This window comes from Labeo rohita, chromosome 25 (genome assembly GCF_022985175.1).
Source record: "Labeo rohita strain BAU-BD-2019 chromosome 25, IGBB_LRoh.1.0, whole genome shotgun sequence".
In the NCBI taxonomy this organism is placed as follows: domain Eukaryota; kingdom Metazoa; phylum Chordata; class Actinopteri; order Cypriniformes; family Cyprinidae; genus Labeo; species Labeo rohita.
Window position 1 is genome coordinate 16,393,262 of NC_066893.1, and position 25,100 is coordinate 16,418,361.

At 32.0% G+C, this 25,100-nt stretch overlaps 1 protein-coding gene across 4 annotated transcripts in view; it reads right to left on the reverse strand.

Annotated features, from left to right (window-relative positions):
* Window positions 1–2,085: 2,085 nt before the first annotated feature.
* kiaa1549la (KIAA1549-like a) overlaps window positions 2,086–25,100 on the reverse strand; it is a 66,777-nt gene continuing 43,762 nt past the window's right edge. For 3 of the 4 annotated variants that reach the window (XM_051099790.1, XM_051099788.1, XM_051099791.1), the window contains 11 exons: window positions 22,915–23,102; window positions 17,280–17,407; window positions 15,936–16,060; window positions 15,478–15,716; window positions 11,365–11,494; window positions 9,214–9,582; window positions 8,959–9,056; window positions 6,956–7,095; window positions 6,650–6,807; window positions 6,376–6,450; window positions 2,086–3,935 (listed from right to left, as the gene is read on the reverse strand). In XM_051099790.1, coding sequence (XP_050955747.1) covers window positions 6,421–6,450; window positions 6,650–6,807; window positions 6,956–7,095; window positions 8,959–9,056; window positions 9,214–9,582; window positions 11,365–11,494; window positions 15,478–15,716; window positions 15,936–16,060; window positions 17,280–17,407; window positions 22,915–23,102 — 1,605 coding nt within the window. In that variant the 3' untranslated portion in view covers window positions 2,086–3,935; window positions 6,376–6,420. The remainder of the gene's footprint in view (window positions 3,936–6,375; window positions 6,451–6,649; window positions 6,808–6,955; window positions 7,096–8,958; window positions 9,057–9,213; window positions 9,583–11,364; window positions 11,495–15,477; window positions 15,717–15,935; window positions 16,061–17,279; window positions 17,408–22,914; window positions 23,103–25,100) is intronic. The other variant, XM_051099789.1, reaches the window with a different exon arrangement.

The following is a 25,100-nucleotide window of genomic DNA, read 5'->3' on the forward strand; positions in this document are numbered from 1 at the left end:
CAAGTTTACAATTTCCCATCCCCTTTAAAGAATTTAAACAAGTGGTTAAAGCTATTCCAAATGGGTTGATACAACTAATAAATAATCATCTCTCTTATGGAAGCAATGAAAGAATATTTCCAGAATTAAAAGTTGATGGTATTACAATACATTCTTCCTCTTGTAATAATAAAAATATTAGACAAATTTTGCAATCAAAACATAAAATCTCACCTAGAGGAAAATTCTTTTGGAATGCAAAAATTTCTGATATTAATTGGAAAACGACCTGGTCAAATCCTTATAAATTCTGTATTTTGAATAAAGTTAAAGAGGTGCATTTCAAAATACTTCACAAACTTTACCCATGTAAATTAGCTCTTTCTAAATTCATGGACATTGACAATACTTGTAGTTTCTGTAATGCACATGAGGAAGATTTGTGTCATTTGTTTTATGATTGTGATTTGTCTCTTAAATTTTGGTCTGATGTTAGTGCCTTTCTATTTCTGCAAAGAAATGTCAACTATATGCTTTCTTTAAAAGATGTGATTTGTACTTATTCACACAAAAGTAAAATGATTGAGTATGTTGTTAACTTTTACATTTTACAAGGTAAATATTATATTCATAAACAGAAATTTGCCAAATGCATACCAAAGTGTAATTTATTTTTATTAGAAATGGAGATTTTGAAAAAGTCTCTAATGCAAATTAACAATAAAAAGAATGTCATATTGTTAGATTTCATAGAGAAATTCTTTTCTGATATAGCTCCCCCGCTGCAACTGTTGAATATGTCCTAAGGAAAAAGGAAGAAAATGTTAACTATTGTTTAGTTGTTTCAATGGTTTTTGTTTTATTTTATGTTTATATATAAATAATTTTTTGTTTGTTTATTTTATTTTATCTTTTATTTATTTTTTATCCATTTTGTTTTTCTCTCTTTAAAACTCTGTTTTACTGTATAAGATTGCTTAATATTTTGTATGTCTGGATTTACTTGTTATTGTTTTTGTAATGTTCAATCTTTTTTCTTGAATAATAAAAAAAAAAAAAAAAAAAAAAAAAAAGATCAGTGGTTCAAACACAACATGAAAAAGTGAACTTAGCATCCGATGACCCCTTTAAGAAAAGTTTAAAAAATCTCGTCTGGTGAACCCAGTCTCGTGTCTGGTCTCGAGGGATAAGTGTCTGGTCACACCCCTAATATACACCTAAATAATATCTTATATATACACATTATGTAGACACCTTTATTTTGGATGTGATTAATCACGATTAATCGATTCGACATTAAGTAATAGATAGAAAAAAGTCTTGTTGGTTGCTGGTCTAAAACGCTAGGGTAAAATAAGTGCAAAAGTGTCCTTTATAACCCTCATTCACCCTTTTTTAGCTATAGCCGCTAATTAGTTTTTGCTACCCCAGTAGTGCTCTTTGGTCACCATTAAACTAAACGGTTGCCCGTCTATAGTCATAACGGAGGCCGTTTCGCGTGAATTACGACCAAAAATCCATTTGCTCTATGTAGCTTTACCTGCAGTATGAGAGCGGTGATTAGCGCTTTAAATGCTGCCAGACATGTGGGAGCGACAGAAGCCTCGTCCCTGCAGTGATTGATGTGACTCATGTGGCTCTGAATGGCTTTGCTGTCACAGATAAAGGGCCACAGACGAGATTCAAGTGGACAGGCCGCTTTTACCCTCCGGCAGCATCCTGCGTCGTTAGAGAAACTCACCTCGGCCGGTCTGACAACCAACCCTCCCGGACAGTCCACAAGTCAGACACCTTGGCAGGTAGAGATGTGAGTGAATGGATCCCCTCAAGGGAAGGGGATAGAAACAACGGACGGCACCTTAATATCGAAAGCAGAAAATACAGCTCGAAATGTGCTTAAAGTAGAGTTACGGGACATAATGGATTTTAGAAAGTGAATAAAAGCCTCTCCATCAATGACAGGAATGATTTTGTACCGGAGTAAGTTTGGGTTGCGGTGGAGAAACTGAAATGAGGGGGAGTGATGCCCTCTAGTGGACAGGATATGACGCTAAGCAAAGCTAGGCTAGCTGTTTACAGAAGCAAAAAATAAAGACGCTACACACGTTAAGCCATTTTATCATTTTTTAAATGATCAAATGTTTCTTAGTTTTTATTAGATTTGATTCCGTGTGTAACCCACAAAAAAAGTCCTTCAGAGCGTTAAACCATTGTAATGATGGTTATATTACATTATGCTAAATAAAACCATCAGGAAGAAAAGAAAATAAGTAGAACGTTTAAAGCGATTGTTTTTTACAGTAACGAAGGAAAATATACAGTACATCTGGCAAATATGGAGTTGTTTAGTGTTGTATAAGTAGGAAAAGAAGTCAACATCTTATTTGTTATGATGATGTACACATATTACACGATTTTCTCACATAGGTTCACAACGAGGGTTTTTTTTTTTTGTCTTTTTTTGTAATTTTCTTTACATTTGAAGCACAATATTTTACAGTTTATAGCAGAATGTCCTCCATTGTTGGCCAAAAAAGGGTGATTCAAGTTGATATAAAAATATTAAAAGAAAATGCTTTAAAAAGGAACAGTTACATGATATTTGCACATCCCCTGCACCACCGAAGTTCAACAGAAAGGACAACGTTCATTTCAACACAAATCAAACAGTGGCATTTGTAATAATTTACACAACACACATAATTTCCAAAATCCGATTATGTAGCTTGATTCATTCTGCAAACGGGCGTTAATTAAAACAAACGAAAGGTTTGTAAAGTACATTGACAGATAGCATCTATTTAATGGGATACTTCTGCTGTGATTGACCTTTTTTACAATAGATTTCCATCCTAGAACTGCCCAAAGAAAATATGGGACTTACTTGACATACAAAGCCCTTATGATTCATATGTCCAGACTACATGCATTAGACTCATTCTCTTAAGAACACATGCCAATGTTACTTCTGTAACACCGTACTTGCTTGCTTATAGCGAATTTATGTCTTATTAAGATAGTATGCTACAGTTTTAAATTAGATTTTATATGATCAATATATTCTAAATCAGATTTCAAATCAATTTTGGTGTATGCTGCATATTTATCTTATGTATATATCTATATATATGTTTTGGTACCTTTTATAAGGTCATAAAATATGTCGTTTTAATTACTCTTCCAGTAAACTTACAAAAAGGCTAGTAAAAATATGAATCCCTCTATCCATACATCATTTAGCAATCTCTTTGTCCACCTTTATGGCTATCTTCCCACATCAAACCTAAACTCTCAAAACATACCTTTCATGAACGGTTGTGCATCGTGAAACACTTTAATACAGCATAAACTATGGCATTTTGAAAGAAAGAGAAAAAAAGCTTATACTATTTTTTGCATTGTGACTACAGTAAATACAGTACAGGATGTCACATCCCTCCAAAACGTTTGATTTCTTTTACATCATTCTTCGTCATCGTCGCTTTTTTATTTAAGCCGTACGGAGTGCACGAAAAGAATCGTCTGAGATAACATCCGTTTCTTTAAAAAAATGCATGAATGAGAGCAAAAGACACAGATAGGCGTCGATGAAGCAAGGAAAGCCCAAGACGGAAAAAAAAACGTTTTAGTTTTTTGTTATTAGTAACTCGGGTGTTTAAAACACACATAAAACCACCTGCATTAGATACAACACTTCTTAATTTGAAAAAGCTTTTAAGAAAACACAGTTTTGGCCAGTGAGGCAACCTGTTGTTTGTTCAGCGCGGTTGTTGTGGTGATTTACCCTCACTGTAGACGTTGATTTATAACGGGTGCTGCATCTCGCTTACTTAGGCTGGCAGGTGAGTTTGTGGCTTGTGGGTCTGGTTGGCCGTTCGGCCGAGCGTCGTGGTTGGTTAGGGCCGCTGAATCCGAAATTTCAGAGTAGGCGACGATTCTTTTTGGTGGTTCAAACCCTGAAAGATACAATCACATAGCAGCTTCTTAAAGGAACAGTGCATCCTCATGTCATTTCAAACCTATACCAAAATACAGGTTTGAAACGACATCAGGGCGAGGAAAAAAAAACAACAGAATTTCTTTTCTTTTTTTTCCATATTGCCTAGTATAATTGCTAGTATAATTTTTAAAAAGGGGGAAAAACACATACAATTTCCAATAATTTATCTTATAATTAAAAAATACATTAATAATAAATGAAGAATTATAATGGTGTTTATTATTTATTTATCTCAATTATTCCAAACATTTGACCATTAGTGTATCCAATTATTTTTTTAAATAATTTTCCAGCAATTAACATATATATATATATATATATTATAATCAGTTCATTATTATTATCATATTATGTAACTGATAAAGCAATTAAGAAAAAAATAATTACAAATTCTAAATCAATAGATATAATAATAATTTAAAAAAAATCAGTGGATTATAATTATTCACATGTGGATAAATAAAGTATTTGCTATTTAGTTTGTTTTCATATATTTAAAAAATAATGCATTGATAAAAATGTAGATAAGCAAACTAACTAAATATCTTACTAATTACTAATATAGAAATATTGCTAAATAAAAATGGAAAATAATGAAAATAATTCTATTAATTTGTCATTACAAAATGACTAATCAATGCATTTGTTTAAGTTAATGGCTGCTGAAAATTATTATAATACTGTACTACATTTTTGGCTGTGTAAATGGAACTGATAAAGCAATTAAAAAAAACATAATTAATTAAAAAGATAAATTAATAGATATAATAAAAAAAGCAATTAAAAAAAACATAATTAATTAAAAAGATAAATTAATAGATATAATTAAAAAAATAATACATCATAATTATTCATGTGTGGATAAATAAAGAATTAGCAATTTTTTTCCCCATATATTTAAAAAAATATATTAATAAAAATGTAGATACTGTAAGAAAACTGTAACTAAATATCTTAATAATTACTAATACAGAATAATTGCTAAATGAAAATATAAAATAAATGAAAATAATTCTGTTAATTTCTCATTACAAAATAAACCATAAATACATTATTAATTTGTTCAAGTGGCTGCTGAAAATGATTTATTTTAAATTGTAATAATATTACAATAAATATTAGTGTTTGTACTTCATTTTTGATTCAATAAATGCTCTTAGCAAGCATAAGAAACTTCTTTGAAAAAAATTTATATAAAAATAGAAATATCTGTTATTTCAAACATCCAAACATTTAACCATTAGTGTATCCAATTATTTTCCAGTAATTTTAATTTCTAATCAGTTCATGTGGCTGTGTAAACAGAACTGACAAAGCAATTAACTTTTTAAAAAAAAGATAAAAGATTTTTATATATATATATATATATATATAATATATATATATATTAAAAAAATGGATTAATAACAATTTAGATAACAAAACTTTTAACTAAATATCTCACTAATTACTAATCAAGAAATATTGCTAAATAAAAATAGAAAATAATAAAAATAATTCTGTTAATTTCACATTATAATATGACTAATAAATGCACTTTTAATTTGTTTAAGTTAATGACTGCTAAAAATTATTTATTTTAAATTGTAATAATTACTACTTGTACTTCATTTTTGATATTTCATTCAATATCATTCATTTCATTCATGCACTTGGTGAGCATAAAAAAAAAAATTAAAAAAATTCTAAATTATTCCAAACATTTGACGATTAGTGTATCCAATTTTTTTTTACATATAATTTTCTAATATATATATATTATATAATCAGTGTGTTCATAGAACTGATAAAGCAATTAAGAAAGATATAATAGATATAATTTTAAAAACCAATAGATCATAATTATTCACATGTGGGTAAATAAAATATTTGCTATTTGTTTTTGTTATATATTTTAAAAAAAAGTTTAAGTTCATACTTACATGTAGTTATATATTTTTAAATTAATTTTGCTTGATTTGTAGCCTGCACTTAAACAATGCTATCAGTACAATATAATATTACATTATATATTATATATAATTTGGTAGTAAAAATGTAGATAAGTAGACTTTAACTAAATATCTTACTAAATACTAATATAGATTTATTGCTTAACAAAAATAGAAAATAATAAAAATAATTAATTTCTCATTACAAAATGACTAATAAATTACAATAAATTACAATTAATATTACTCTTTGAACTTCATTTTCAATTCAATAAATACTCTTGGTGAGCATAAGAGACTTCTTTAAAAAAAAGTAAAAAAAAATCTCATTTATTCCAAACATTTGACCATTACTAATCTATTTTTTTATATATATAATTTTCTAATAATTTAAAAAATATTTTTATATTTATAATCAGTTCACATGGCCATGTAAACGGCTAACAATCGAAAACTACAAAGTACCCTGGTAAATGTCTGTGTCTGCTCAACATCAGAAAGGACTCCAATTCAGCAGATGGTCTCCAGGTGACACTGGTTCTATAAGAAATTATCAAAGGAAAGAAAATGTCATTTACATTTAAGACGAGACAGCAGAGACAATCCAGATGAATAAAGGTTAGCGGCTGATTCTTTGAGGATAATAACAAGATGTGAAGATAATGAGGTCACAATACCAGATGTGTGAGGAGTCATCGGGTAGAGTTAGTCACGCTGGAAGAACAGAAACAGAACTTGCCTTTACCGTGTCATTCCACTGACGTGGAAGATCCTCTGGCTCTGGAGGGTAGGACATCCAAGACGGGCTCCGGTAGGAGGACGGTGGAGACAGGACGAAGTAGTCCGAGTAGCCGGGGCGGTTGGCAGATATGGCATATACTGCTGTCATTGGGTTTCCTGCGAAACGGAAGGCAGGTAAAAATAAATAAGTTCAAAAAGCCATTGTATGTGTTCAGAATACATAGTTTTATTGTATTTTCCCTCTGTGGATAACATGAATACATCTGGATCAGCAGCTAAACCTAGCGTTCTACTTTAAACTGACCTGAGTAGCTTGTCATCGACTCGTCGACAGTGACAGCGGGGAAAGGAGCTCGGTTGATTGGCAGGTAGGGGGTGCCATTGTGCTGACTCATCTCTGAGGCCTCAGAGACGCGAGGCTTCAGACTCATGTCTGGTGTGGAGCTACAATAACAGATGAAGAAGTCTCGTTATAATGTGATCAAACCACCAGGGGGCGACGCTGGCCAGCATCGCCTCAGAGCCGCATAACACACCTCAATGCAGTCAGCAGCAGAGTCAACAACCATGCAAAGCACCTTTAATGCATGCCAGCCACAGAATCTCAGAGGAAAAAAGCTTATATAAATATACATGAGGCTGATCTCAATAACGCTGGCAATGTGATGCTGTAATGGTATGTGCTATGACACTGGGGGGAAAAAAAATGTGCGAAAAACCATGTCGTTGGGACAGAAGGCACAGATGTTAATGCGCTGTGCCTTTAAACATCAGTTGGAGATGTATTTCTACCTTAATTACCTCTAAAGGGCAAAGTGACAGTCCATAATCATCAGAGAAACAGATAAATCAATTAAGCCAAAAATAAATCAATAGATATCATTTACAAAAGATAAATCAATGTCATAATTATTTACATTTGTATTTGCTATTTGATTTTTAAAATATATTTAAAAAATAATTTATTAATAAAAATGTATAAATATAGTATAAACAAGCAAACTAAATATTTACCAGTTACTGATATAGAAATATTTCTGAATTAAAAAATGATAATAATAATTACAAAAAATGGTTAATTTCTCATTACAAATAACTAATAAATGCATTTTTAATTTGTTGATGATTGATTTTTTTGTTTCAAATGATCATTGACACATTTGGTCTGATACAAAATCACACTAAACAACAACAAAACAAAATGGACCATCCAAATATGAGTATGAACGTGTATTTTAAGGTTTCTTTAAAAACTTTAGATTAGTATATAATGAATATGTTATACTTTATAAAATGAAAAATCTATATAATTAAAATACAAAAATGGATTTTGTGACAACGTATTTTATTTTGTGTGCAAATGCTATCAATACATGTAATATAACATTTTCACAAAAATAAGTTTACATATTTTTTAATTGATTTTTTGATGAATGTGTATTTTGAGTATAATATAATATAATATAAAAAAATTAATATGAGTATATATGTGTATTTTGAGTATAATACAGTATAATGTAATATTATGCTGTAGTGTAATATGATACAATACAATGCATGAGTAATATGAGTATGTATATGAGTTATTATATGTTTTCAAATTGTTTTTTGTTTGATTTTGTAGCATGCAAATAAACAATTCTATCAATATAACAATATAATATAATATAAAATAATGCATGAGTAATGAGTATGGATGTGTATAATATAGTATAATGTAATATTACGTAATATAATATAATATAACATAATGCATGTATAATGAGTATGAATGTGTATTTTGAGTATAGTATAATATAATATAGTATAATATATGATATATATAGTTATAATATATGATGTAATAAAATGCATGAGTAATATGAGAATGACTTATAATATATTTTCATTTTTTTTTTTATTTTGTAGCATGCAAATAAACAATTCTATCAATATAATATAATATAAGATAATATAAGATAATGTAATATTATGTAATATAATAATATAATATAATATATAATATAGTGTAATATGATACAATACAATGCATGAGTAATGTAACGAGTTATTACATATTTTCAGTTTTTTTTGTTTGATTTTGTAGCATGCGAATAAACAATTCTATCAATATAATATAATATAATATAATATAATATAATATAATATAATACAATATAATATAATATAACATAATATAATATAATATAATATATTATAATGTAATATAATATATAATATAATATAATACAATACAATACAATATAATTTAATATAATATAATGCGTGAGTGATGAGTATGAATGTGCATTTTGAGGTTTCTCTCACCATCTTAGTGAAGTTCCAGGTGGGGGTCCGCCTCTCGGAGGGATGAGGGGTGGCGGGGAACCCAAACCCATATCAGGCAGCTGGGTAAACCTGAATCCCTGCAGAGCCAAGTGCAATCACCAATCAACTTTCTAAATATATGATGACATATATCAGCATATCAAGCTGACAGATATGCTCAGGCTGCTTCCCAAAACTCAATACAAACAATAAAGATAACTGTAAACATCAGCAGCATTGAAGAATTGCACTCACTGGTTTGGGGAGGCTACACTGGTGCATGTCCGGCCCAAAGGAGGAGCCTCGCTGTAGAGCTCCACTGGGGTGGTTCATAGTCCCAGGTGCGCTGGTAACTCCATCCAGGTAAGGGCTACCGTGGCTGGGGTTGTACGGACTGTGAGGGTGGTGGTGATGGTGGTGGTGGTTGCTCGGGGTTGGCTCGGCAGAGGCCAAACCAAAGGCGTTGTCCAAGAGGAGGTGCATCTGCTGCCTCACTTCATCGATGGAGGGCTGTGAGCTCAGGGTGGACGAATCGGAGTGACCTTTGACCTGGTGGCCACCGCCGAAACCCAAGGAACTCAGAAGGCGGTCCACATCCGTCTCTTCAAATGGCTCAGGCTCACCCTGTGGTGGGTTCAATGTTGAGACATAATCAAATGGCTGATTAAAAATTCTTACTCATTTTTTGTTAATGTTTTTGGGTTTGCATGTTTTAAGGTCCTGAAACATTCTGTTCATTTCCAGTTTTAATTAAAATTTCAAATCACATTTTTTAGAGAAGACCCAGACTTTTGAATATTATCATAGGGCCACCTGCATAGCAAATACTCTGAAAACTCAGCAAGGCTATTATCCATTATCACATTTCCAATCTAAATCTATGCAACTAAATATTTTATTAATTACTGATATAGAATAAAATATCTTTTAGTTTCCCTCATATGTCTGTTCCCCTTAAACAACAGTTAAAATGTATTTCTACTTTACCTACCCCTCTGTGGTCAATAATCAATTGAGAAACTGAAAAAAAGAAATCAATATATTAAATAAAAAAGATAAATGTATAAATAAATGTTGTTAATATGTGGATTAAGCATTTGCTATTTAATAAAAATGATTAGCACATTCCAAAATAATTTATTAATAAAAAATGTAGATGAATAACCAAATGAAAACTAACATTTTTACCAACTACTAACATAGAAATAATAGTAATAAAATGAAAAAAAAAAGTACATTTGTATTTTAACACATTTGTAAATAAATTTGTACAAGAGATTCTTGGTTAATCTACAATCTTGTTTCTTGATTTAAAATTATTTTAGTTAAGTAATAAAAAATACATTTATTTTAATTTAGTGTACAAACACTGTCAATACATAATATAATATAATATAATATAATATAATAATATAATATACGATTCTTAATGAATCTACATTCTAAAAGGTTTTTATTTATAATTATTTTCTATCAATCAGTTATTCTGCTGACTTATTGATTTCTTAATTAATTCATAATTTATTATTCATTTATTTAGTATAAATGTATTATTAATAATTTAATGATTATTTGTAGTCAAATAATGAATATATATATATATATATATATTTAGTATATAATTTTTTTATGTAACTATTATTAATTTAATCTAAATTCTAAAATTTTTTTTTTTTTACTTATGATTATTTTCTATCGATCAATTATTCTGTTGACATTGATTTCTTAATTGATTTATAATGTATTGTTTATTTATTTAGTATAAATGTATTATTATTTAATAATAATTTAATGATTATTTGCAGTTAATTATATATATATATATATATATATAAAATAATAAATAATAATAATATATAATATAATAAATAATATACAATAATATATAATATATTAAATAATAAATAAAAAATAAAATACTATATTTTACTTAGTGTACTAACACTATCAATATATAATATAATATATATGCATGAGTGCAAGTATAATACACATGCAACAAGTACAAGTACTTTTACAGAAGGAGTGCTTTTATAAGCTTAGCACAATCACAGCTATCCCGATTCTGAATTTCCAATCTAAATGATATAAAACGCCATTGTTATATTTACATTTAATGACGTTCTGCTCTGTTTCATGATGACGGGGGCAAATGCAGGGTTAGAGCACCGGCTACCATCATCTCAAGCTCTCTATCATCATAAACTGGGTTTAAAGTTAAAGCTAAAGGTAATCGCCTTCATTTAAGCCTCAAAGCAAACTCGAGCTGACAGTCGTTACTAAATCAAAAGAATCTCTGCTGGCTCCCTGAACTGTGAAAGACACGCGCCGTGTGGAAAGACTACTGCAGAAGACTTTATATCAGGGATTTGGGGTCCCATGATGCAAGAGGCTGGCAGCGCTTACATCGTAGCCGCTGTTGCGGATGCCCCTCCTAGATCTCTCCCTCATGACCAGCATGTCCATCTCTGTCTCTACAGGGCTCGGGGTGTTCAGAGACTGCCTGCTCCAGTATGCGGGTTCCCTGTGGGAGTCACTGTTGAAAGAATGGGTGAAAAGTTCAGCATTGTTTTACGATCCATTATGGATATTGCAGTCAGAGTTAATTTTACATTATTTATGATTTATGATTTTTTTTATTTTTATTTTTATACACACTGAGAAACTGATTTCAAATACTGGAGAAAAGCATTTCAGCTCATTAAAGAGCTCTTTATTCATGCCATAGGGAGAGTTTGCTAAGAATGAATAGTCTTGTTTATTTGCATGAACTCTTATTTTAGCACGCATTTCAATAAAAGGAATTATGGTAAGGCACAAACATTGTAGAAAAATGTATATATACACTACTATTCAAAAGTATGTAGTCTTTTATTCTGCAATGATGTACTAAATTGATAAAAAAAAGTAAACTTTCAGTTTATCAAACCATCCTGAAAAAAAAGATTGCAAAATATTAAGCAGCATAGATGTTTTCAGCATTGATAGTAACATTTTAGTAATACCAATTTGTAATAAAAGGTTTCTGAGCAGCAAATCAGCATATTAGAATAATTTCTGAAGGACCATGTGACACTGAAGACTGGAGTAATGATGCTGAAAATTCAACTGCATCACAGGAATAAATTACATTTGAAAATATAATCAAATAAAAAAGGTATAAATTAATTGTAAATTAAATTGTAAATTAGTTGAAATTTCACAGTATTGCTATTTTTACAATTTTTATTTTAAGCAAATGCAGCCTTGGTAAGCGTAAGAAAGTTTATATGGTGAGTTTATGTCTCACAATTCTACCTTAATAACTCACAATTGTGTGTTATATAGTAAGAATTGCAAGATAAAAATCTCACAGTTGTCAGAAAAAAGTCAGAATTACCAGATATAAACAAACAATTCTGAGAAAGTCACAATTTAAAGATATAAATTCATAATTCTGAGAAAAAAAAAAAAAAAGTCACAATTGTGAGATATAAACTCGTAATTTTGAGAAAGTCAACTGTGAGATATAAACTTGTAATTCTGAGGGAAAAAGTCACAATTTTCAGATATAAACTCGGAATTCAGAGAAAAAATTAAAAAAAAGATATAAACAATTCTGAGAAAAAGTCACATTTACAGATATAAAGTCACAATTCTGAGTAAAAAAGTCACAATTTCAAGATATAAACTTGCAATTCTGAGAAAAATAAGCCACAATTTCAAGATATAAACTTGTAATTCTGATGAGAAAAAAAGTCCCAATTGTAAGATTATTTCTGAGGAAAAAAAAAGTCCCAATTTCGAGGTATACACTTGTAATTCTGAGGAAAAAAAGTCATTATTTTGAGATGAAAACTCATAATTCTGATTAAAAAAAAAAAAAAAAAAAAAAAAAAAGCCACAATTTTAAGATACAATTTTAAGATAAAAAAAAAAAAAAAAAAAAAAAAAAAAAAAAAAACACTAGTAGGTATAAAAAAAAGGTATAAAATAGTAATTGTCATGATTGTGTGTAGAAGGAGATGTACAAAGACGAAATATAACAACAAGTATTTAATAAAATCCACAAATGGTAAATCCAGACCGGAACAGCAGGGAAACACACACCAACATAACCTTAACATTGGACGAACAACACTGAACTGAATACAACTTACATAGGGGTGCTAATGACACAAGGACAGGCGAGGGTGATTAACTAATAATGATTTAAGGATAGGAACAGGAAAAACCATATGTGGGCACAGAAGAGAGAAACCAACACAAACAGTCCACAGGGGTGTGACATTACTCCCCCCTCCCGGAAGGCGCGACCTCACGCTGGAGAAGAAAACAAAAACAAAGGAATGGACGTGGGGTGGTAACAGAAAGTTAGTGTAGGAGGAGGCTCTGGTGGAGGACGGACTCCAGAGAGGAGGACAACAAACAAAGTCTAGGGTGGTGACGATGGAGGGAGGAGCCAGGGAGGACACAGAAGGGTCCAGGGTGGATCAGACAGAGGGAGGAGACAGGAGGGACTCGGGGCAGGAGGAGCCAGGCAAGACCCAGGCCGCAGTCATGATGGTAGCCCACGGTGGAGCCAACAGAGGTGGAGCCCGAGGCGGAGACGGAGAGCCGATGATCCTGGGTGACATCGAGGATCCCGAGGGCCAAGGCAGAGCCCAAGGCTCTCGCGACTGACGTGGAGGCAGAGATCCGGAGGTCCACGGCAGAGCCGGAGCAACAGAGGACTGAGTCAGAGCCAGAGGGAGGGAGGAGCCCTACGGAGCCGGTGGGACAGAGCAACTAGGCGCAGCCGGAGGAGTGGAGTCCTGAGGCGATGGCGGGACAACGACCGACCAAAGAGGAGCCGGAGGGACAAGGGAGCACGGTGGAGCTAGTGGGCTGACGGGCGACGATGGAGACGAGGGAGCTGAGAGCCGGGGTGGAGCCGCTGGGTCGGAGGGCCAAGGTGGAGTCCAGGACTCGAGACGAGGGATCCTCCAGCCATGACGCCGATGGAGACTGGCAGACCCGAGGCAAACTGACCGCACAGATGGTGGGCTGAGGGTGAGCAGCGGGGCTGTCAGGGGATAGCGTTGGCGGGCTGAGGCAGCAGGGATGATAAGAGGAGATAACAGAGGGAGGATGGGTGGGAAATCCAGGCAGGCAGATAGTTCAGAGGATGGTGGAAGAGAGGGCATCAAATATATTCCATAGAAATCGATCAAGTCCCATTCCACAAAAATATCCTCAGTGAAATCAATCAAATCCAGTTCAATATCTAAATGTCCCAGATCCAGAATTTGATCACCCTCAGCGGCGGTGCAGTGGGCGGTGCTTTCTACAGCACCCTCACGCTCCACTGAACCATCCGCCATCGCGTTCCACGTGGCCGGCTCTCACACCTGGTCGGATGGGCTTGGCTCAGGCTCCGTAGCGATCTCTCGCGCCTATTGGCGATGGCTCTGTCATACTCTGCTCTGGCTCTCCGTCCGCGGTGGGCTCAGGCTCTGGCTCCGCAAGTCAGGGTGTGGGTTGGCTGGGCTCTGGGCGCTGATCGGCCGGCAGGCTGGTTCTGGATTGGGGCCGGACACTCTCCAGACACCAGAGGATCCCTTCCCTCCAGCTCAGTCCTGTGGTGTCTGGGAGGTCCACAGGGTGGTTGTAATTGGCCCCAATCCAGAACAGAGAGTTGATGGTGGCGTCGTCCAGTCCTGACATCATTGCCTGCCCGCAGAACTCCCGGGCATACTCCACAAATTGGAGATCTCTGCGGGCTAGGGCAGAGAAGCGAGCAGCAACTTCCATCCTTCCTTTCTTTTAAAGGTCCAATCTTCTGTCATGATTGTGTGTAGAAGGAGATGTACAAAGATGAAATATAACTACAAGTCTTTAATAAAATCCACAAACGGTAAATCCAAACCAGAACAGCAGGGGAAACATACCAACATAACCTTAAGATTGGACGAACAACACTGAACTGAATACAACTTATATAGGGGTGCTAATGATACAAGAACAGGTGAGGGTGATTAACTAATAATGACTTAACAAGGACAGGAACAGGAAAAACCATATATGGGCACAGAAGGGAGAAACCAACACAAACAGTCTACAGGGGTGTGACAGTAATTCTGAGGGGAAAAAGTCACAATTTCGAGATATAAGCTCATAATTCTGAGAAAAAAGTCATAATTGCGACATATAAACTCGCAATTCTGAGAAAAAAAGCCACAATTTTGAGATATAAACTCACTTTAAAATCACTTGTAATTAAACCACAATGCTTAAAAACGTACAAATGCTGTTTTCATGAGCACTTAGCACAGCAATGTCATGTGAGTGTGTAACCGCGAAAGAGACGATAGTCAAAAATCTCTACCAATTGACATTATATTGCAAAAGTGTTTTGGTAAATTCACCCCATGATATAGCACAAATACACTACATCTGAATCAATTCCACCTTTCATATCATATCTAAGAAAACACATTTGGCTTCATCTTTTTCAAATATTTCGGGATGACTAACATGAGGGATTTAATCTCCGCCTACCTCCTGCGGTACTTTACATAAGTGGAGGGTTTCCTGTCCTCCTTTGGCCCCCTCAGATCTTCCAGGTCAAGGGAAGCATTCTCCCGCCTCATTCGGTCTCGATGGCTGTACATATGGCCGCTGCCGCTGCCGCTGCTGCTAGTGACTGGCCCATCACTGTAACCTTTCCTTTTAGCTTTTAACCTCAGCTTATTCCGGTAATGCTCGATGTCCGACTTCTGCTTCAGCCCCATGTTGACCTGCAGGTGAAAATCTGATGTTATTTATTTACTCCAATTTTGTGCTACTCAGCAGACCATAAGAGAGTCTTTTTTTGCTGATCTAGAGAGAAAATTTGTGGAAGAGATTTTGTGTGGGCCTGCCCAGTAAGTTGACAAGCACTCAAAACAGGTAAAAATAAATCAACAATAAAAGCCTCCTAATGAGGTGGCTCATCTCCATGGTGACAGCAAGCTCACCTCTCCATTCAGGATGACAGAGTCTTGGCTGTGATTGGAGGAGTCAGGATAGGAATAGTTGAGTGGGGCAGCCATGGGCTTGATGGTGATGAGGCGTAGAGAGCCAGTTAGAGAGTCGTAATGGTCTGCAAACAGACACAGGAGACTCATGCAATCATAAAATTACAGTAAGAGGGTAAAAAGGGGATCAGCAAAGAGTGCAGCTGTAAATACTTAAAACTGAGTCTAACACTAGCCACTGGTGCACAATATACTGAGGAATCACTTATTTATGGGTTTGGGTGTTTAATGGTGTGTGCGATATCTTGGCGAGGCTGATGTATATAAAAAAAAATTTGAATGATATTACCGTATTGTCGTTTTAAGGCTTTCAATACCCTCATAAAACATTTATGAAAACTAAATACTTATAAAAACCAGATCTGATGTTTCTTAACATTTTGTTATTCTAGTATTAACATTTTTTTTTTCACATTTTTAATGTTTAATTCAAATATTTATTATAAATATAAAGAAAACTACTTTTTGATTTAGCAAAAGTCTAACACAATTTAGTAAAAATATAATATAATATAATATAATATAATATAATATAATATAATATAATAAATATTGCAAAAGCACAAACATTTTACAAAAGAAAATATTTATATATATATATATATATTATATATAATTTATTTTGTAAAATGTTTGTTTGGGGTCAGTAGGATTTTTTTTTAAAGAAATTAATATGTTTATTCAGCAAGGATGCATTAAATTGTTTAAAAGTGACAGTAAACAATTTATCATGTTTACAAATATTTAAATTTCAACTAAATGCTGTTTTTTAAATATTTAATATTCTTATAATCAAAGAATGTTACATATGTTATATGTATTATATATATATATATATATATATATATACACATGCAAAAGCACAAACATTTTTTTAAAGAAATGATATACATAATAATTTTAAAAAGTTTGAGGGATTTTTTAGAATTTTTTTCAGAAATTAATACGTTTATCAAGCAAAGATGCATTAAATTGATCAAAAGTGAGAGTAAATAATTTATAATGTTTACAAATATTTATATAATTTTTTAATAATAATTTTTAATACTTTTAATACTTTGTAATTGTACAAATGTGTACTATTTTATAAATAGAAAGAATAAAAATATATATTTTAAGCTTATAACAATAATAATAATAATAATATTTCGTCAAATATCCAAACACATATAAAGATACAGATTAACTAAATCCAGCATTCTTGAATGTAATCATGGGTTACATAAATGGGTTATGGACCTAAGGAATGTGCATTGTGTTGGTCCTTTTATCTGTCTTTCTCACCATTTCTCGTGTGCTGCTCTTCTTTGGGTGCTTTCTGTGCCGTTGATCTCCGAGCTGTGGAGCTTCTGCCCGTGTTCAGCTTCCCAGATTCGTTGCTCGAAACAGAGCCGTCCTCGCTTGGCAACCTGCTGCGGGTAGCCATGGCAACAGAGGCAATGGTTAGTTTGCTGCATGCAGTATGATGCAGGGTTAACAGTTGCCTTGCAGGGCCCTCTGGCCTCTGTTAACCTGCGTTAAATTGCAGTGGTGTCATTTAGCAGACATCACCGTAGGGTGAGCATCCACTCATCATGTTTTGTGCCGTTTAAACGAATGTTCAACAGCAGGACGAATCCTGCTCAGGAACAACAAGCACAATGAGCCACAGACCACATATCAGAATGCACATCATGTGCCGGCGAGACTTCTAACACATCACTACTGGAAGGAATGTTGGCAAGCATATCACATTAACATTGGCTTGCTAGGACAAAGGAAATTTACAGAAGATTTGCTTATGGCATATAACTAATGGTGTGTGCACACCAAATGCAAAGCGAATATATTCACATAGCATTACTCACTCTAGATTACTCGTGTGATGTTTTTAGAATATTTACCTCATGTTACTCATTCTGAATTACTCACGGGATGTTTTTAGAATATTCGCATCATGTTACTCGCTCTAGATTACATGTGGGTCATTTTTAGAATATTCGCAACACGATATTCACTGTAGATTACTCATGGGATGTTTTTCGAATATTCGTACCGTGTTACTTGCTGTAGGTTACTCGCAGGATGTTTTTAGGATATTCACATTGTGTTACTCACTGTAGATTACTCATGGGATGTTTTTAGAATATTTGCACCGTATTACTCTCTGTAGATTATTCACAGTATTTTTTTAGAATATTCGCATCATGTTGCGCACTCTAGATTACTTGTGGCGCATTTTTAGAATATTTGCATCGCGCTACTCGCTGTAGATTACTCACAAGATATTTTTAGAATATTACTCATGGGATGTTTTTAGAATATTCACATAGCATTACTTAAGATTACTCGCAAGATGTTTTTAGAATATCTGCATTGCGTTACTCGCTGTTGATTACTCACCGTTTTTTTTAGAATATTCGCATCACATTACTCGCTGTAGATTACTTACGGATGTTTTTAGAATATTCGCGTTGCATCACTATAGATTACTCGTGGGGAGTTTTTAGAATATTTGCGCTAGATAACTCACAGAGTGGTTTTAGAATATTCGCATTGCATTACTTGCTGTAGATTACTCACTGGATGTTTTTAGAATATTCGATCATGCTACTTGCTGTAGATTACTCACGGGATGTTTTTAAAAAAAATTGCATTGTGTTACTCGCGGGATGTTTTTTGAATGTTCGCACCGTGTTACTTCTGGGATGTTTTCCGGGACATTTTTCACATGATTTGCATGAATTAAAAATATTGGAGCTTGCTCTCCTCCATTTTTTTAGACAACCGGACGTCAAACCGGATTTGTCGGATTTGTGCGACAACGCGTCATGTAATTTTCCCACTCAAGTTGAAATTTTTAAACACGACTGAGACGAATATCACATGTTTGCAATCACGTCGCCCAATTAATGCACAATTAATTAGTATTTGGAGGCTGAACTGGGATTGCTAAATAGTTTTTAATGTTATCTAATGAATTTTTTAATAATAATAATTTTTTTTTCTAAATATGCCTGACAAGAGCATATCTTCTGTAAGTCTTCTGTAAATCATGGGGAAAATGTATAATAGTCTCTCTCTTTTTTTTTTTTTTTTTTTTTTGCTCAGAACAAAATTTTTTGAATTTTTTTAGTTAAATAGGAAACAATTTAACGTACAGAGAAAAAAAAATAACCTGTATTAAACTTTTATTGTTTTGATGCTTGAAAACCCCCTTTTGCATTTGGTGCATAGACAGATTGATAGGCCGATAGATAAATATATTGTAAATTACTTTTAAAATTGTAATTTAAATAATTATATTTTCTTAAATAACTGTACAAATTATATAAAATGCAAACCAATGTTTTTTTTTACAATAATATGATACATATTCATATATGTACTCGTATATGAAATCATAATTATTCCACCATTTTGTCAAAAAATATGCTTTACTCAGGAAAACTAAAAATTAACTGAGCTTAACATGGGGTTCTACATTGATTTTATACTTTAATTTTAGATTATAACATCCATAAAGCTCAAGGAACCATAAAAGCAATTACCTACAATTGCAGAAACAAAGCCTATTTCATTTTCACATCAAAATAAAAGCTTCAACCGAAACTCTAAGAAGAAGGTAATAAGGCACAGTCAACAAAATATGAATATTACATTAAATCTGCTAATCTCTCAGGCATGCGTGCCAACAATCTGCCATGCACATAACACCCAGCCCCGCTGGACTCTCCACCGCCGCACTAACACACGCACATGTCTTCTAGGTCTGACACAGTCAGGCAGAAGCGAGCTGCCTATGGGCACACTGAATCATACATGATTCTGTAGCTGTGAGTGTATTTTGCTTCTCTGCATGCGTCTCTGTCTGTCTCTGCCAGGTTTAAATGCTTGCGTATTTACCGCATTTACTTTTCAAAATAATTATTTCCCTGGCCCTGCTCTCCGCAGGCTCATTTCCTTTTAATCGAGCCACTCCGGAGAGATAACAAACGGCAGAATACATTTGTATTCCAACTAATAAGCGCAGATCCTAATAGAGAAAGAGTGAGAGAAGGAGAAACAATGAGAGGGAGAGGAACGCTAAGCCAAACTGCAACCATTTCAAGGATCAGTGCTTTTTGCTTTGTCGCATTGTCCCACGTACGACGCAAAGGCACATTTACGATCCCACGGTCCGCAGAGAGCAGTTAAGTAACGTGGAGATGTGGGAGATGAGGGGTGGTGAGTTTTAATGACCTTGAAGGGCTGCTTTTGCGACGTTCGAGCTGAGCACTGATAAATTTCCTACCATTTTTCATTTGCATTTTTATGCGGGATCAGAAAAGGACCTTGGGAGGTTTCGCTCGCCGTGAAGAAAGAAAGACATTTCTCTGAAGCGATGGAGACAAAGAATAACAAGCTAAAAAATTTATCTGATGAATGAAGTGCTTTAAATCCATTGAACACTGTATAATTTGATGTGTCCTTTACGTTTTTTGTTTGATAAGACACATAATAGTCTGAATATATGCAATATACATATTATTAATGACTTTGGTTCCAAAAAAAGAGCGCTGACTGGCCGTTTGTGTTACATAACACCATTATTGACATGCAAAATTTTAATATGACTGAAATATAAACCCAAGCACATTATTATGCTAATTTCAGTAATACTTGTTTTTATTTTTTTTTTTTTTTTTTTTGTTGTTTTTTAACAAACAGGCAAAAAATTAATTATGACCAGAATATAAACCCAAGCATGTCATTATATTAATTTCAGTAAAACTTTGTTTGTGCTTTTTAAAATTAATTAATTAACAATTTTTTAACAAGCATGCAAAATTAAAATATAAGACCAAATATAAACTCAAACACATCATTAAGCTAATTTCATTAATTAATATATGGAATATACATATTAGTTATGACTTTGGTCCCAAATAAAGAGCACTGACTGGCCATTTGTGTGACATAACGCTATTTTTGACATGCAAAATTTAAAAATGACCAAAATATAAAGCCAAGCACATTATTATGCAGTATTTTTAGTAATACTTTGTCTGTCTTTTTGTTTTTTTTTAAACAAATATAAAAAACTGAAATATGACTGGAATATAAACCCAAGCATGTTTCAAGATAATTTCAGTAATATTTGTTTGTATTTTTTAAAATTAATAATTTCTTTAACAAACATGCAAAATTTAAAATATGACTGTAATATAAATCCGTCATTAAGCTTATTTCAGTAATTCTTTTTGTCTGTATTTTTTAAATTCATTCATTATTTTTTTAACAAACATGCAAAACTGAAATATGACCAAAATATAACATTATATAATTAATCCATTCATTAGTTAATTAAACATGCAAAATTGAAATATGACCGAAATATAATCCCAAAATGTTATTATGCTAATTTAAGTAATATTTTGTGTTTTAAAAAAAATATATAATTTTTTAACAAACATGCATAATTGAAATATGACTGAAATATAGCATGTCATTATGCTAATTTCAGTAATAGGTTGTATTTTCTAAAATTAATAATTATTTTTAAACAAACATACAAAATTAAAATACAACTGAAATATAAACCCAAGCATGCCATTATGCTAATTTCAGTAATATTTTGTCTGTATTAAAAAAAAATAATAATAATAATATTTTTTAACAAACATGTAAAATTGAAATATGACTGAAATATAAACCCAAACACGTCATTATGCTATTTTCTGTAATAAAATATATATATATATATATATATATATATATATATATATATATGTATAATGTAAAATTGAAATATAAACCCAAGCATGTTATTATGCTAATTTCAATAATAGTTTGTATTTTTTTTTAATTAATAAGTTTTTTAACAAACATGCAAAATTGAAATATGACCAAAATATAACAATACATAATTCATTCATTCATTCATTTTTTACAAACATGCAAAACTAAAATATGACCAAAATATAACATTACATAATTTTTTTTTGTAATGTTATAACCCAAGCATGTCATTACGCTAATTTCAGTAATACTTTTTCTGTATTTTTAATTAATTTATTTTTTTTTTTTTATTTATTTATTTTTTTTACAAAAACTTTTCGTATGTATGGAAGCCCATTTTCACCACTAAATAAAAAAAAATTTAAAAAGGTAACTGTGATCTTTTTTGAGTTATTAAGTCAGAACTGTGAGATATAAACTTGCAATTCTTAGAACATATCAGTCTTTTGTTCCCCTCAAAATTGGACTTGTGACTTTATTTTTCGTAATTCTGACTTTGTAACTCGCAATTCTGAGAAAAATGTCCAAATTGTGAGACAAAAAGTCGCAATAACGTTTAATTTTTTTATTTAGTGGCGGAAACAAGCTTCCATACAAAAGATGTTTCTTGAAAAAAATATTGATTTGCTAAAGATTTACATTAGCATTATTAAAGACTGACTGTGAGCATTAGATGACTAAAAAGGTCTTTTGACCTTGCACAATTACTTATCCACTGTAGATATACATCATACATTGTGTGCCAGGCATTGGTGATATTTGTGTACCACATTCGTCTTTCTTGATTTCAATTCTGAAAATATGTCAAGGGAACAAATGCCTTTGTTCTTAAGCACACCGTGTACTTTGTTCTTCCCTCCACGGTTCTCAATGTCTCAGCTGCGTCTGGAAGTCAAGAGCTCAATCCGCTCAATGGTAATTATACGTCATACTTGAGGTGCACTTGATTCTTCAGCGGAAGAAGATAAGAAATGCAACTGAAATAGAACTGTGTGGTCACGTCGGGCTGGATGGCTTTTAAAACATTCATGATGCTCTGGCTTTAAAGGCTTTAGCGTTCTATAGAGAGTTGAGCGATATACTATCATACTAGCTTATTCCATTTGGAACACCTAAGAATATTCACATACTTCCTTTGTTCTATAATAAAAGCACTCACCTGAGATGCATCTCTGTCGACTGGGGTCTTTTTGAGGCCGTACCATCTTGTAACGCCGCCACCCTGTCTTGTGTAAGAGGGGCGTCCCGTACCGGGAGGGAGAGGACAAGTGTCTCCTTGGTGACAGTGAGAGCCTCCTCGCCTGTCTGGCCCATGTGCTGCTTGGCGTAGTCGAAACCCTGCACGGGCTGGACAGGAAATGATGCGGCGTGATTGGATGGGGAGAGAAGAAAGTAAGAGTTACACAATGCGGCACTGGGCATTTTATTTCAATCAGCAAAGGAATGCCGGCCATTCTAATTTATTCATGAGCTGAAGGTACTTTGAGTCTAAGTATATTTCATGGAGCCCGCATACGATGCATCAAGTTGCTATGGGATATTTAATATAGAAGAGCTATGGAGCCCCTCGTTTTAATGAATTATGGATCAATCTTCTGCAGAACTGGGCGCGTGGAGGCAGGCTGCCTGTTGGATCTTAAAAATGTGTCACAGGGCATTGCTGTTATCATGTAAATGGGGAAAATGTGTGATTAATTCGATTAATGATTCATGAAAGGTTGCGCTGTTGTCACATCTACAAGATTTATTAGTGAGGTTATCATTTGTGCACCTTGTGTGTCATCAAGCAGAATCGCTAAAATAATTATGATGAAAGTACAACGTTAAAATTCTGGCTGGCGCAACAATTAATTATTTTCATGTACTGCCTGATAAATAATAAATAACCAATATTAAAATTGTATACATTTTTGTAATAAATTTAAAATAAAAAGCAATAAGAAAAAAAAATGAATTAATCATTATAAATGCTACAATGGAATTATAATATTTTAATGCATAGTATGAAAATGCATATTTCATTTTAAGAATGTTTTAAAAATGTATTCTTTATATATATAGATAGACAGATAGATAGATAGAAGGATAGATGGATAGATAGATAGATATATATAGATAGATATTTGTATAATTTATATTACATATAAATTCTATGTATGATTGATTTTAAGTAATTTTAAGTTACTTAATAAATTACATTACATTTTAATTATACATGTATATATATATATATATATATATTTTACTCTTATGTAACATTTATACATTTCTTGTTAATTATACGTACAAACAATTTATTTTATGAGTGAAATTATGCATATACATATTTATATATTTAAAAAACAATTATATATTTGTATAATTTATATTATTATAATGATTTTTTTATTAATTATATATACAAATTTAAATTAATTACTTTATATTTATTATTTACCTAATATATATAATATATATGTATACACACACACACACACACCTACTATTTATTATTTTTTCGTTAATTACATATACAATTGAATTTATAAATGAAATTATTACATGAATTAATTAATTATTTTTATTGAAATTTTTGTGATATATATTATTTAAAAATACAGTTTTAATATAGATAGATAGATATTTGTATCATATAAATTCTATGTATGATTGATTTTAAGTTAATTCATAAATTATATTACATTTTAATTATATATATATTATATGTCTGTATACATTTACTTTTATGTAATATTTATACACTTTTTAATTATATGTACAGACAATTGAATTTATAAGTGAAATTATATATACGTATTTATATATTTAAAAAACAATTTTATATTTGTATAATAAGATTTTTATTAATTATAAGATTTTTTATTAATTAAATGAAATTATTAATTTATTAATTTAAATGAAATGAATGACCATATTTATTATTTATATATATTTGTATCATTTATTATTATAAAGATTTTTGTTAATTAGAAATACAAATAATTTATATATTAATTAAATATTAAATAATTGTAATTAAATTATTTATTAATTAATTAACTATTAAATTAATAAACTATTAATAAATGAAATTATTAAATAAATGAATGACTTCATACAGAATTATAAGTGAATTATAAATAAATATAATTTACTTATATTATATATATATATATATATATATATATATATATATTAAACGTATATATGTATCATTAATAATAAATTATATTACATTTTAATAATGGTAGGTACTGATTAATCGGGCATTACTAGCGAAAATTAAATTACATTATATATGTACCGATTTTTTGTGCATTACTAGCTGAAACATTTTGACAGCACCGAAAAGAAACAGTAAAAGTG